Consider the following 14,368-nt stretch of genomic DNA (forward strand, 5'->3'; position numbering starts at 1 on the left):
TATTTAAAACTAAGTGAAGTGATGAGAATTATAATCAGGGGTATAAAAGCCACTGATGCAGCCTTTATCTCCAACAAACACCTGTTTCTATTCTCACACTGTGAAGTAATCATGAGCATACTGATAAGGATAGCGTCCAAACCACAGGGACATGGACAAGACAACTGCAAAGTATTATGATATGCTATTTTTATTCTTTACCCAACCAACCAAGGCATGATGAAATTAGCCAGAAAAACAAACTGTCAGACCGGAGAGAAGAGTCAAGAAAGTACCAGCACGGATGGTTAAAATGGAAATGGTGCTGGAATGGATACAATGGGGTTAATGAGAGAGGAGGACAAGCTGCACATGAGCTAGAGATGAGCGCTTTTCTTGAGCTGCGAAAGGGAAAATTAAGTGATTTTGAATGTACATTGCAGCCCTGATTGGACAGAGCCATCGATTTGATGAATGTATTTAATTACATCTGATGCAGTGACTTTGCACCAACAGGCCCCACATCTCTGCACCTTGGCCTGTATAAAGTCTGCACTGGAACGAACTTGGAGCAAGCCATGTGCTTTATGTGTGCATTATTTAAGAGACTATACTGATAAAATTTGCTGATGCATTGATCAGAAAATAAATTAAGTCAAGAAGACTTTTTCTAGGCTCTATCCATTCATATTAATAACCTTCATGTAGTTCTGAGACAATTTTCTCCTAAAAAGCTTCTAAATCAGTTTCTTTACTAATAAATACTTGTCTTTAACCCCCACATGTCTCCATCTCCCAGATGAAATATTATAAATCTTACACTGCATATGAAAGTATGGTAAGTGCCACATTTTACATTGTAAGCCAATGCTGAAGACGTCCAAAATATGCAATAATCTACCTTGAACAGTTGATATTGAGATGTGTCTGCTACTTATGCTCTGTAAAGCCTTCATCTGTGGTGCTGTTTGTTATTTGGTGATTTTTTTTTTTTTTTAAGGGCTGGTAACTCTAAATGAACTTCTCGTCTGCAGCAGAGATATGTTTTGGTCTTGCTTTCCTGGGAAGGTCTTCATGAGATCCAGTTCCATCATGGTGCTTGATGGGTTTTTCCAAATGAACTTGACATAATACTGTCCTTGGAAGAACTGTTCCAGAACAACTGACCTTCTAACTGACTGAACGTGTTGTTACAGTATAGTTGTAGTTGTTTTTACCTAATTACCTAATGCGCACCATGTATAGTTTTGGAATCTTCAGTATTGCTTTAGAATGTAGAAAAATGGATCTGAACTGGGGTCCAAACATTTTGACTGGTCAGCACATCCTATAGAGTTCTTCTTTAAAACGAAAAAATCTTTATGTTATTTTATCTTATCTGGATCATGACAACAAAAAAAAAAAGTTATGTACATTATAATGACTTTTTTAACATACATCCATATAAACATACATACAATGTTTTGATCATTCATGATTTTGATTTGTTCAACTAAAAACATATACATATATATATTTGTGTTTTTGGTTATAATTCTCTCTTCGAAACAGATTTAGATTTTTAGCTCAGTGGTTCTGCTCCCCATTGATGAGTCAATATTGTGCATGAGAAATGGGCTTCGGGTTCATATTTATGCATGCCCATGTGCACAATCTTGTTATTAAATCATCATGCTAATAACTCAATCATGGTTATTTTACTTTATAGTGTACAAAAGCATGATTTGCTCCAACAGATTGCTTACTGCTTTGTTACACACACTTTAGACTGCTCTGCTAAGTCAATCTTCTGGTCATTCTCTAATTTATTTCATTAATACATTTCTATTGTATAACTACAGTCCTCCGATGTAACAATGATTTCTTACAAAGATTAAATGGAGCAGAAAGCGTGCAGAACGGACGACCCTGCTACATTCATCTGAAAGCTGTGAATGTATGTTATTTGATTATGTCTAAATTTCCTTACAGGACAAATGGAGCTTTTTTTTTCCATTTTCAGGAATGGAGAAATCAGTTGTAAATAAATTAGCGAGCGCAAATATATCAGCCCTGAATTGAAATAACAGCAATGGAAAGGGAATTATTGATTGATAATCATGACTGTGCATCAGCAATGTGCAGAGCAGTAGTGAGGCGTTTTATAGGAGGTCATGTGTAAATGCATTGTCGGGACTGGAGGCTTGTTTTTAGATAAATGAGGGGGAAAAGGTGGCTGCATGTGGACACTAAGCTTTTGAATGAAATATAATCAGACTGATTAATAATCACTCTCTCTCATTTATTCTCTATACCGCGGGAGGCCTGGACAGGGTGCCAATTCATCGCAGAGCGCACAAGCACACACACTACGGGGAATTTGGAAATGCCAATTAGCTAGTCTTTGGACTACGGGAGGAAACATACTAAGCATGGGGAGAACAGGCAAACTCCATGCACACAGACCCGCACATAGACTTGCAATCGAACCCTCGACCCTGGAGGCCGCAGCAACAGTGCTAACCAAGACGCCACAATGTCTTTCACCGCCAAAACTCTCAGAAAGACCTAAACTAGAGCTGACATGTACACATATACCCCAGCAGTGGCAAATCAATATCACTAAATTTAATGGGTTTTAATAAAGTCTCCAATTATACAAAATAAATAACAATTAATTTCCCTTCCCACTCTAATTCACTTCTGGCTATGAGGGCATCTCACATTGAACGTTTTTAGCACTGTTGGCTTACACCTCCTGGGTCTGGGTTCGATTCCCGTGCCAGGTTTGAGTCCCGCCTTGTTCTCTCCGTGCTTGGTGGGTTTCCTCCGGTTTCCTGCCACAGTCCAAGGACATGCAGATTAGGCTAATTGGTGTTCTCAAATCGCCAGTGTGTGAATGAGTGTGTGAGTTTGTGTATGTATGTATGTGTGCCCTGTAATGGATTGGCACCCTGTCCAGGATGTACCCTGTCTCGTGTCCTACTGTAAGTCTACTGGGATAGGTTGCAGGTATCAGTAGACACCCTGTATACAGGATTAAGCAGTATAGACAATGAGTTGGTGAGTGAGTGAGGAATTAGGTTAAAGGTCGTTCACTATAGAAATGGCACTAAATCCATTATGACTTGAAGTGTAGCTTTTTAAATATATATTTTTTTCATTAAATGAACGCTGGCCTCCCAGGAGCTCCTTTATTGGCAACAAACATGTGAAAATGGCTCCCAGTCTTTCCAAAATTCCGCTAAGGTACAAGTTGGCAAGACAATCTACAAAGTTATCTATACATTTTTTGTATACATTTTTTGTTTATTCATCAGTAGGGCATTTCACTGGCTGAATGTTAATGGGGAAGACTATACTGGATTATCATTAATGAATGTATGGGCATTTTTAAAATTCAGATGTTTTACTGCAGAGAGTCTCATCACTGTACTGTGCTTGAGTTCTCCTGTAAATTAGTTTCACGCCTTCCTTTACGAGTCCTGGTTTGACTTGAATGTCCTTTGTATTTTTGATACTTTTATACATAATGGGATAAATTCTTATTTGGCAAACCAAATTTAGAAAACATGCTTAGTGTATCTCAGCTCCAAATGTCCTAGAAAGCTGTCGCTCTTTTCTCAAGCTCCTTACAGTTCATTTACTTCTTTAATGTGTTAAAGCAGTGCAAATTAACACCACACTTCCACTTTGCAGCTTGTTAGCAAGATCAAGTCTCACTTATTTAATCACCCACCGCCAAAGTGGTACGTTCCTCCAGTTGTGATCTGAATGGGCGTGTTCGTCTTCACGGCGGAGGCTTCGTCTCTGTCGATAGTTAGCATGGCAAAGTTTTCTTTAGCCATTAAGTGAACGTCATGCCATTCTCCATCATTCAAACCTGAACCTGTAATGATAAGAACAGTGAGATGATTAGGGTGCTAAAAACATTACTGCAAGATTTTCATAGCTACAGATAAGATGTTTATGGCGCAAGTTTGTGTTGCTTTATAGCAAAGCACTTTTAGGCTTTGTTTAGACTAGAGGCAAGAAATGTGAACTTTAGCACCACTTGTCCATGATGTTATCTAAAAGGGATCAGATCAGATTTGGCTCTGTTTAAACAGGCAGGCAAAATCAGCATTATCAGCATTAGTTGCTGTGAGATCATCTTCCTTCTTGAATTTGAACTCTTTCAATTTGAATTTGATCCATGTCCATACCACCTGATCATATGGACTTCTCAGACTGGGTGCTCTATCGCCTCAAACCGTCCTTTACATTACTCTCAAGAGGACAGTTTCTGATTTGAGATAAATCACAAGGCCTCCATTTTGAAATATCAAACCACCTCTAGATGTGGTTTAAATTGGACATGCAAAAACTGATTCAATATATATATATATTTTTTTTTATGTTAAGACAACATGAACGCTATCTGATTCCAATCTAGATATAATAAAAGCCAGATTTGGGCTGTCAGTCTAAACAAGGCTTTTAACTATTTATTTATAGGGAATTGTATGGTATACACTTCAGATTATCAACTTGGGCATTAGTGGTTCAGTGATGGGTTTCTCAGCTGCCATGCACAAAGCCAGGATTCAGTTCCCAACCAATGAGCAAACCCTAGCCCAAAGTCTGGATAAAATGGGAGGGTCATCTGGCATGAAACATGTGCCAAGCTTTTGCCTAATGTGGCAACCCCCTAATGGGAGCAGCCAAAAAAACAACGAAAACTTCAAATTCTCAAATTGTAAAAATGTTGTGTTTAACTACAAAAAAGTATAATTAATCAAATTTTAACGTTTTCCGTAATAAGCTAATTATTTTTCATTTATGGAAGATGTATGGAAGGAAAAGTCTCCAGTGTCAGGACTGGACTTCCTCCCTGGGAAAGTCTACAAGACATTAGAGTTTGTGTTTTCTGGATTATCTGTGACTCGACAAGCTGCATTGTGTTGTCTTATTTACCTGCAATCTTGTAAAAAAAAAAAGAAAAAAAAAAAAAGCTTTTATGCTTTACAGATATTCCACAACAATAAATGCAACCATAAATAATGATGTCAGGGTTAGTTAATAATAATAATGAAAGGAAAGAAAAAAAAAAAACAATAGTGGTAGTGAGTGTCAACAAATTTCGCTGGTGAAAAACGAAGCAAAAAGTTCCTTTTATTAGAAAATAATTATCTTCAGGAGGGTAAAAACAACTTTTAGGCTGAATTACACCACCATTTGGAATTTCTTCCTTTATCTCTCTTATTGCCATGTGATCTCATTATATCTTGAGTTATTCTGTTTCACGCCTCAAATATTATTGTTCACTGCTGTTTCATTCCCACCAATTTAAGACAAAGAACTGGTTGCCCAACTTTAATTCCAAGTCTGTACAGCTTAATGTCCTTATTAGGCTTTACGTATATTAAAATCCAACAAACAGGTTCTTCTAAGAGAGGTATGCAGGTTACTGTACATGCTATATACTGTAAGGTTGTACAGTCCATGAGGGAGAGCAATTCATACCAAACTACAAATCTAATCTGTATTACGTACATGCATAATTTATCTTTCAACAAAGATGTTTCCATATTCCACACTCTATAAAAAAATATAAAGATATAATTAGAGATTAATTCTGTATTGTTCAAGTATAATGCTTTATTAAGTGCAGCGATGTGGAGCTTTACGAGAGAAAAACGCTCAGCTCATGCGTGTAACTCCATCAGGCAGGTCAATGGGTTGATGAGCAGCAAATTACAAGATGCTTTTTGAATCTTAATCGCTACAGTGATGAAAGGATTCAAAGCTCATTTGATGCCTCTGGGTGAAAAATCGCATTTGTTTATTAGTGTTATTTACACCTGAGCCACCAGAACATAATAATAACCAGCATGGGACATCTTTATTTTTATTATTATTATTATAAATCTTCAAAGAATTATTAAAAAACTCAAACAAAAACCAAAGCTCCCTGGTCACCATTTTGCCACCAGCACCTAACAAAAGATTGAGTAATTGCCTTCGGTATCCAACATCCAATGACCCCCCCCCCCCCCCCAAATCTCTCTGTCTGTCTAGGACACAGTCTACTTCACAACATCTGGCACACTATTATAGTTGAGAAATGTGTTTTGATGTTGGAAGTGATACACAGCATTTACTTTCTCCGTCCATTCATCTGTCTTACTCTAACTCTGTAAGGTTCATGTCCCATTTAGCTGGACATAATCTTTGGAGTCTAGTCTCTCTCTCACTCTAACATAGGTAAAAAAAGAAAAAGACCCTGGGAGTCGACACTGTGAGCTCATGTAACAGGAAATTAATGATAATACAAACACTTAAAGCAAACAGCGTAAAGGTTATGAGATTGCAATGTGATCTGCTTCTGAAATTGGGTATGCGCGCTAGATTTAGCAACCATGCACTTATAAAAAAAAATTAAGAAATAAAGAAATAAACACAGCAATATTGCACTCCTCACTGTAATTACATTCAGTAAAATGAAGAATGGGGGGAAATTTAGAGCCAAACTTCACTTTGTCATGTAATCCATTCATCCATGGATTGGAAAAAACATACAAAGACAAAACAACAAAATAGTGGAATGTAGTCTATGGAAAACATCATGCATTTAAAATTTTGCTCATGTTTATTCTACCGCAAATAGAAAAGAAGAAATATGTTTTCCAACTTCGAGGTTAGGTCAAGCTTCCTATGTTTTTTTAATAAATCCCGCCTTTTGTGTTATGACTGGATACAAGAATTCCGTCACATCTGTGATTGGTTAGATTATTTACTTCATGTAAAATAGAGAGTCAATCAGTGCTGCGTATACAGCCAGAGACCCAGTGGATGCAAGTTAAGAACATTGGGAGAGAAAACTGTTCTCACAGAGTTCACTAAAGGGATATGGAAACAATATTTTAATATTTTGTCAGACTGATTCGATTGAGGTGTTTACATGATGAATTTTAATTCAGATTGGGCTATTATTCCAATTATCAGTGGAATATTAGGGTCTCAAGTTAATTAAGAAGAGGAAAACAAACTTACTTATAAAATTAATATTAATATTAATATTAAACATAATATTAAAACACTTGCATCGTTTAGCCCAGTATTGTGCAGGTTTATCTTGTGCCATCTGTGCAGCATGACTCCATGAGATCTCTGGGGTGTGCTGTGGTGTCTGGAACCAAAACATTGGCAGCAGATCCCTTAGGTCACTACTGTAGGTTGTGGGTTGGGACCTCCATGGATTGGACTTTGGGTTTGTCCAGTGAATCCCATGGGTGCCCAAACGGATTGAGATATTGGGGAATTTGGAGGCTGTGTCAAGGGCCTTGGGCTCTTTGCCTGCCAGGCCATGTGCATGATGGGTTGCCATCCACTGCTGGTTCTGATGTCTTTCTATCATGGCCAGCATTTACTTTTTTAGCAAGCACTGGATTATTTAAATCATAGATCGGAATGGGTCCTTTGTCCCCACAGGCATAGATAATTGTTGATCAATAATTTATTGGTAAAGTGTATAATTGATAATCCATGTTAATGTGTTAATGTTATGGCTGATAAGTAATACTCTTTGCTTGCAAGTAAGCTTTTCTTAAGATGACATTCAAAGTTGGTTTGTATTGTGGGACAATCCAATCTACGTGTGAAATACCAAAATTACTGCCAGATTTCAAATAATTTGAAAAATGAAAAGCAAGTCTTCACTGAGATGATCACTATTATCCACATGATCAAATCTGTAAAGGTAATGGTTGGTGGGAAACATGCTTAGCAAGCAGGTCTTCTTACAGTATCTGTACCTGTCTGGTCTGGATCAGCCTGTACCCACTTCAGGTTCCTGTTCTTATCTGACAGAAGTGAATCCAAATGTATTTTTCTGCTGTTGTAGCCCATCTGCTTCAAGGTTCGTTGTCTTCAGGAATGCTTGTTTGCTCACCATGATTGTTTGACCTAACCTAGCCTACCCTCAAGCTTAAAACAGTCTGCCTTTACTCCTCTGAACTCTCAGAGTAATAAGGTTTTACCACCTGCAGAACTGATGATGTTTCATTTGTGGCACGGTGGTGTAGTGGTTAGCACTGAGGCCTTCCCACCCACAGGGTAGAGGGTTTGATTTCCGCCTCAGTTCTGTATGCATGGAGTGCGCATTTTTATTGTGCTTAGTGGGTTTCCTCTGGGTACTCATCTTTGCTCCCATAGTCCAAAGACATGCAGATTAGGGTAACTGGCATTCCCAAATTGGGGATGACCCTTTCCAGGCTGTGCCCCACCTCGTGCGAAAGTTTCCTGCAACCCAGTATTGAGGCTAAATTGGTTTAGAAGATCAATGAATGAATGTGTAAACCAGAAGGGACTGTTGTGTATAAAAATTCCTAGAGATCAACGCAATTCAAACCAGCCCTTGTGAAGCCATTAACCATACCAAGATTGGTAAGTTCACATTTTTTATCCCTATTTATACTGTTTGGTAAGACTGTTAATTAAAGCCTTTGACATGCAGCCATATACATGTTTATTTATGATACAGTATGGCACCATATAATTGTCTCGCTGAATAATTGCACAAGTAATCAAGCATACAGTTCTTTCTATTAATGTGTCTAACTGTACTAGAGTAAGTGTATATTTAAAGTAAAGTAGTAGCAAAATGTTCCAGTAGCTTCCAACAGACTCAGACTGCCATGTAAGAAGGATCTTAAAGGATCTGTTCGCTAGATACCACAGCACACCTCCAGAGGTCTTTCAGAATGCCTGCCTCCGCAGGTCGGGGCTGTTTTGGCAGCACAACTAGACAATATTACTGTATGGTGGTGACTGTAATGTTATGACTGATCAGGACTAAGAATTTATTAGTGCTCTTACTTAAATAAAGGATTTTATTTAGACTTCTTGTAATACAGCTTTATGAATACTGGTATGTTAAGAAACTCCTATTAGAAGAAAAAAAAATACAGTGCTGCTGTCGAAGCCCATCACGAACACACACATTTGTCAAACCAAATGGCCTCTGACTTTCAAGGCTTTGCGAAAGTAAATTCCCTGCTTGTATTTCTTTCTCTGTGACTCAAGGAAGTGAATTAGGCATCTTCATTCAGAAAGAACACTTGGAGTTGGAAACCACCACCCCCCTCCCCAAAGCCCCCCCGCCCACCATTTTTTTTTAATACACATATATCCTGCTGAATAGAAATGATTCCTGTGTAATCTTCTCTACTGCGGAAGCATGTAGACGAGCCACTATAAAACCACCATTAAAGGCACTACTAGGGCCACAAACCCAATAAGAAAACAATTCAATTTGTGATTCCATTTCCTTTTGCACACTGAATAGAAATGCAACTATGATGCGCAGTGTTCCCTTGTGTAAAAAGAACACAAAGGAACCTCTGGACCCCTGGGTAATGATGCAACCGAAGGCACATACCACAAAGGCAGGAAGTGGAATACACGGAGTAATTTCCTACAGCGAGCCTCGGCATTGGAAAAATGTTGCACAAATATTCTTGGCAGCTGCTGATTTACTGGAATTGAAAATGTAAATATATATATATATATATATAAATATAATAATACATGAATAAAGCAAACAGACAGAATCTGAAGAGCAATCCTGTCTCCTGCCTCCTTATTACCCTCACTGAATTTCAAACAACCTGGTGCCGTGACCCGGATGGCACACTAACAAGTCTTGAGTATTACAGTATTTTTAAACCAAGCAAATTGGTGACTGGGTATCTTTTCTTGCACCTCTAGGGTGGTTCTTCAGTTCCTGCCTCGGGTCTGTGTGCTTGGAGTTTGCATGTTCTCCACATGCTTGGCGGGTTTCCTCCCACAGTCCAAACTGGCGTTCCTAAATTGCCCGTAGTGTGTGTGCGTCCAGCGACAGATTGGCACTTCATCCAGGGTGTACCCCGCCTTATGCCCCAAGTCTCCTGGGATAGGCTTCAGGCCCCATGCCACCTTGTATACAGGATTAAGCGGTATAAATGATAAGTGAGTGAGTGAGTGTATGTAAATCTCAAACATTTTCCAAGTTGTGGAGATATTGTTATTCCCTGGTGGTATCTACTTTCAGAACTGTATCAAGCGAAATGAGGAGAATTTAAGGCGCTAATGTTTTGAAACACCAGAGACTTTGAGTGAAAAGCAATGAAATGGGGAAAAAGATGTGCAAGCTTGTTAACACCCAGCCTGGCAAACTGTTAATGTAACTGGCACTGAGCTAGCAAAGGTGTAAAAGTGGAGAGAAGTCAGTCAGTTAGCAAAGTAACGCCGTATACGTTATTGTGTTGTGAGACTTCAGGATTTAAAAACATATCAAATATCATGTAAGATGTCGATGAAGATTACAGTGGGCGCCAAATGTACCGAGCCAAACGGGAAATTCAATGTTTTAATCAAGGTCTTAGTTTTTTTTTTTTTTTTTTTTGCCTTTTTAAATAATAACATAAAGATTACTTGATTACGAATCCGGCTGGTCAAAAAGTCGTCTGCAGTACAAAATACTATCACTCACTCAATCCATGCCTGTGTGAAAGCTTCCTGAAAATTCATCTACAGAGATTCCTTCCTGAAGTTCGTTTTAGGCAATTATGTGTCAAAATGGCTTCATAAAGAAAAATCATGCAAAGTATTTCTTCCATCAATTGACTGAACCAGCTGGTTTTAATTAACACAACTCTTTAGTCGGATAGTCTCAAAGAAAGTAGTGAAATCACCTGTTTTGTGTACAGGGAGAACTATAATACATGGCACATGATGTCTTACAGTACTTGTGGTTGGTAATTAAATGAGGCATTTAAATTGTCATTTTGTGTCGCATCGGCAACATAAAAAACACAAGGGGGTTCATCCTTTTACTCAGTACATACTGTATTCTTGCCTATTGTGGCCTCTTGCCTCCAGGGCCGAGGGTTCAATTCCCATCTCTGGTCTGTGTCCATAGAGTTTTCCTGTTCTCCCCATGCTTATTAGGTTTCCTCCATGCAGATTATGCGCAAATGGTATTCCCAAAATTGCTGTAGTGTGTAAATGCGTGAGTGTGTGCATATGTGTCCTGCAATATACTGGAACCATGTCCAGGGTGTACCCTGCCTTGTGCTCCAGGCTGCCTGCAACCCTGGTCAGGATAAGCAGTATAGAAGATAAATGGATGAATGAATATTCAATTTCCTGCAGATTAATAAGCATCAAACAGCAAAGCATGAAGTCAAATGCTGGAGGGTTTCGTTTAATAAAGTGCGGAAATCAATACGTTATAGAGCAGTGGGTAAACTAATATGTATCAGTCTATACCGCTTCCCTGAAATATCACCGACCTTGAACACATAAAAAACAGAAAGAAAGTATAACCTAAACCAACTGTACCATTTTTTTTCTTGGTTTTAAACGCCACTTCAGCAGCAAAGAATAAGGACGCTAGTGTACATATTTAAATTTCTGCAGAAACCTGGGTATCAAAACTGAAAGCTTTACAGTAAAGATCATTGCTTCAGCCTACACTACCAAGATTTTCGCTTTTTTTTTTTTTTGCCCTGATAATGATGCTATATAGTGATTCTCTATAGGTTTAGGAAATTACTCGAGCTGTGAAGCCTCTCAAATTTTCAGAAGAACCAAATATTAACCACCAATGAACAAAGTCTAGCCAAAGGCCTTAGGGCTCCATTTATTAAAGGGGGAAATGGTTTCAGTTATACCAGTGAATCAATATGTGATGGAGCCCTGGGTAAACTAATATATGTTTCGCTCCATTGCTTCCCAGGAAACTTCCCCGACCTTGGATGCACCACAAGCAGACCGGCAACACAAAGAATAAACATAGCCAAATATACACAAAACCAAACTAAACCTATGAACTGTACCACCTTATATTAGATTTTTCATCCTTATAATATTGCTCCTAGTCATGTGATTCATCAAGCTGTCAGGTTTCATTATTAATATTTTGCATGACCAGATTTCAGGTATAATCTCTGCGATCTTAGTGACATCGCAGGGCACACACATACAAAAACTCATTCACACACTACAGGCAATTTGGGAACGGAAATCAGCCTAATCTGCAGGCCGCTTGTGTGGAGTGTAGGAGGAAACCCGAGTACCCAGAGGAAACCCACCAAGCACGGGGAGAACATGCGAACTCCATGCACACAGACCCCAAGGCAGAAATTGAACCCAGAACCTGGAGATTTAAGGCGACAATGCTAACTACAGTGCAAGCCATCATGCCTCCAAGGTTGTACAAAAATAAATAACTGCATTAATATAGACCTTTGATTTCCCTTTCAGCCAAACCAGCTGTTTTTTTTAATAGATTAAAAATAAAAAGAAGCTGAGATGGTTATATAAGCCATCCCATTGGAATTAATAATTACAAATATTAAGCATTTGAGAAATACACACCCACAAAAGGGAATTTACACATCAGAGGAAGAAGATGTAAGATGAGAAAATACAGCCAGAGGAAACATGAACACGAATGAAATGAGCTTCCTTAGGGCTTTCTGTATTTTTAATGCGTTAACATTTAATGCATGGAAGTACGAAGTGACGCAGTCAAACAAATCAAAAGTATTTTATATAATGATATTCCTGACAAAACTTTGCTTCATGCGCACATGAATGGCACTCTGCTGTCCCGAACATCAGTCTGTACCTGACACCATGTCTACGCCCAAGTTCTTCTGCTGCGTGATGCTGACGTGTGCCGTGACTCTGCCGTCTTTTAGCGTGAGCTCGAGCATGCCGTCAGCCAGCGCGCTGAACAGGAGGAGGCCGTTCGCATTCCACGTCCGAAACTGGAAACTCACAGACACCATGTTGTGCTCCCTTCTCCCAGGCAGCTGCAGGAAACTTGTGCCGTTGAAGGAAACCGGGAAGGTGTGAGATGCCACACAGGAGAATGTCAAATTACGCTGGAAGTGGAGCAGAAAATGAGAAGATAATAATTACCATTTTCAATCGTAAAACTTATTTGGCAAGGTACCTTGATGAGAATAAAGGAGCCGCTTAAAGCAGCGTACTCAGTGTGTTCAGTATAGCATTAAACCAGAACATCAAACTGAAGTTCCCTCCTGTATAGTGCATAGATTAAATTAGATCCGCGATTTGTGTTGCTGCGGGCTGAATACATAATAATAAGAAAAGCGAGTTTGAGGGAGGAAAAAAAAAAGTGAGTAGGCGGTTTAAATAAGAGTCATATTTGGTAAAATATCTCTGTTGTGCAAACTCAGTGTTTGTATTGCATATTTAAAAATGACTCGAATACAAAGGTTAAACCGTTTGAAAGAGCCGTGGTTAAATATATCTTATGAAATGGCTGCATTATATGAGTTCATTATGCATATACCGTGCTGTGAATTCCTAAAGCTCAGCATTTGAAATAAAAAATGTTGTTAAAGGGTACCCATTATGCGCCTACCCATAATTCACTTTTTAGTCATTCTTCGAGATATACTGTAGTTGGGTCTCCACTGTGCATTTACTGTACAAACAAATAATATTTATATATATATATATATATATATATATATAGAGAGAGAGAGAGAGAGCGAGAGCGATAACCTGAGTAGGTACAAAATGCAGCTTTTAAATGTTAAATATTATTTTATTTATTAAGGGAAAAATGCTGTCCTCTCATCTGTTCTTGAATTTGTTTTAAATCGGAACATGATGTGTGTTTTGTTTTGTATTTTTTTAGATTTTTAAGCATTGTTTACTTTGTCAGACAGCTTCTAGTGATGTGATTTCTTGATTCAAAAGGTCTGGCAGTAATCAGTCCTAGGTAAGGCGAAGAGTTTTAGGTGCAATTTTTAACCCTAAAACAGATACATTCTGGCAACATAGGTTAATGATGGAAAAATATATGCACTTATATAGAAACCTTGCTGGTGTATGTTAGCAGGAAAGCTTCAGTCTTTAAACTGGGTATTTGGGTTTTTAGATACAGTATGTCAGGTAGAACAAAAGTCATCACTCCTTCTTCAGTATAAAGAGTAACTTTTACCACTACCGAAATATGTGAATGAAGTTGCAAAAAAGTGGAAGCATATTATTATAATTTTTTTTTTTTATAGAAGCAACCCAAAACAATCATAAAAACATGTGATCATGTATATTTTTGCTATTTCTTTGCCAATGCTCAGTTTGGGTAAGTTAAATTCAGTTCATCATATTGCCTATTTTGTGCTAAAAAAAGAATATATTACTTTATATTGCACACAATATGTATGCTATACATACTAAGGCATTATCTGAGGGATATTTAAGCTGTACATGGTTTGGGGGAGCTCTGAGACTTGTGTTAACCTGTTAAAGAAAATATGGGACAAAAATAAATGACTTTCTTTAATTAATTATTATTTTTTAAAACATTGTACTTGTGTACATGTTAAAGGGTTTCTTCATATTA

The 14,368-nt window shown here is 38.2% G+C and overlaps 1 protein-coding gene across 1 annotated transcript in view; it reads right to left on the reverse strand.

Moving 5' to 3' along the window:
- The window catches only part of LOC128514207 (contactin-associated protein-like 2), a 159,581-nt gene that overhangs the window by 71,021 nt on the left and 74,192 nt on the right, over window positions 1-14,368 (reverse strand). Inside the window, exons 8-9 of the mRNA XM_053487948.1 lie at window positions 12,614-12,872; window positions 3,698-3,847 (exon numbers count right to left, since the gene is read on the reverse strand). Coding sequence (XP_053343923.1) covers window positions 3,698-3,847; window positions 12,614-12,872 — 409 coding nt within the window. The remainder of the gene's footprint in view (window positions 1-3,697; window positions 3,848-12,613; window positions 12,873-14,368) is intronic.

The sequence above is a fragment of the Clarias gariepinus genome, chromosome 26 (assembly GCF_024256425.1).
Source record: "Clarias gariepinus isolate MV-2021 ecotype Netherlands chromosome 26, CGAR_prim_01v2, whole genome shotgun sequence".
NCBI classification, from domain to species: domain Eukaryota; kingdom Metazoa; phylum Chordata; class Actinopteri; order Siluriformes; family Clariidae; genus Clarias; species Clarias gariepinus.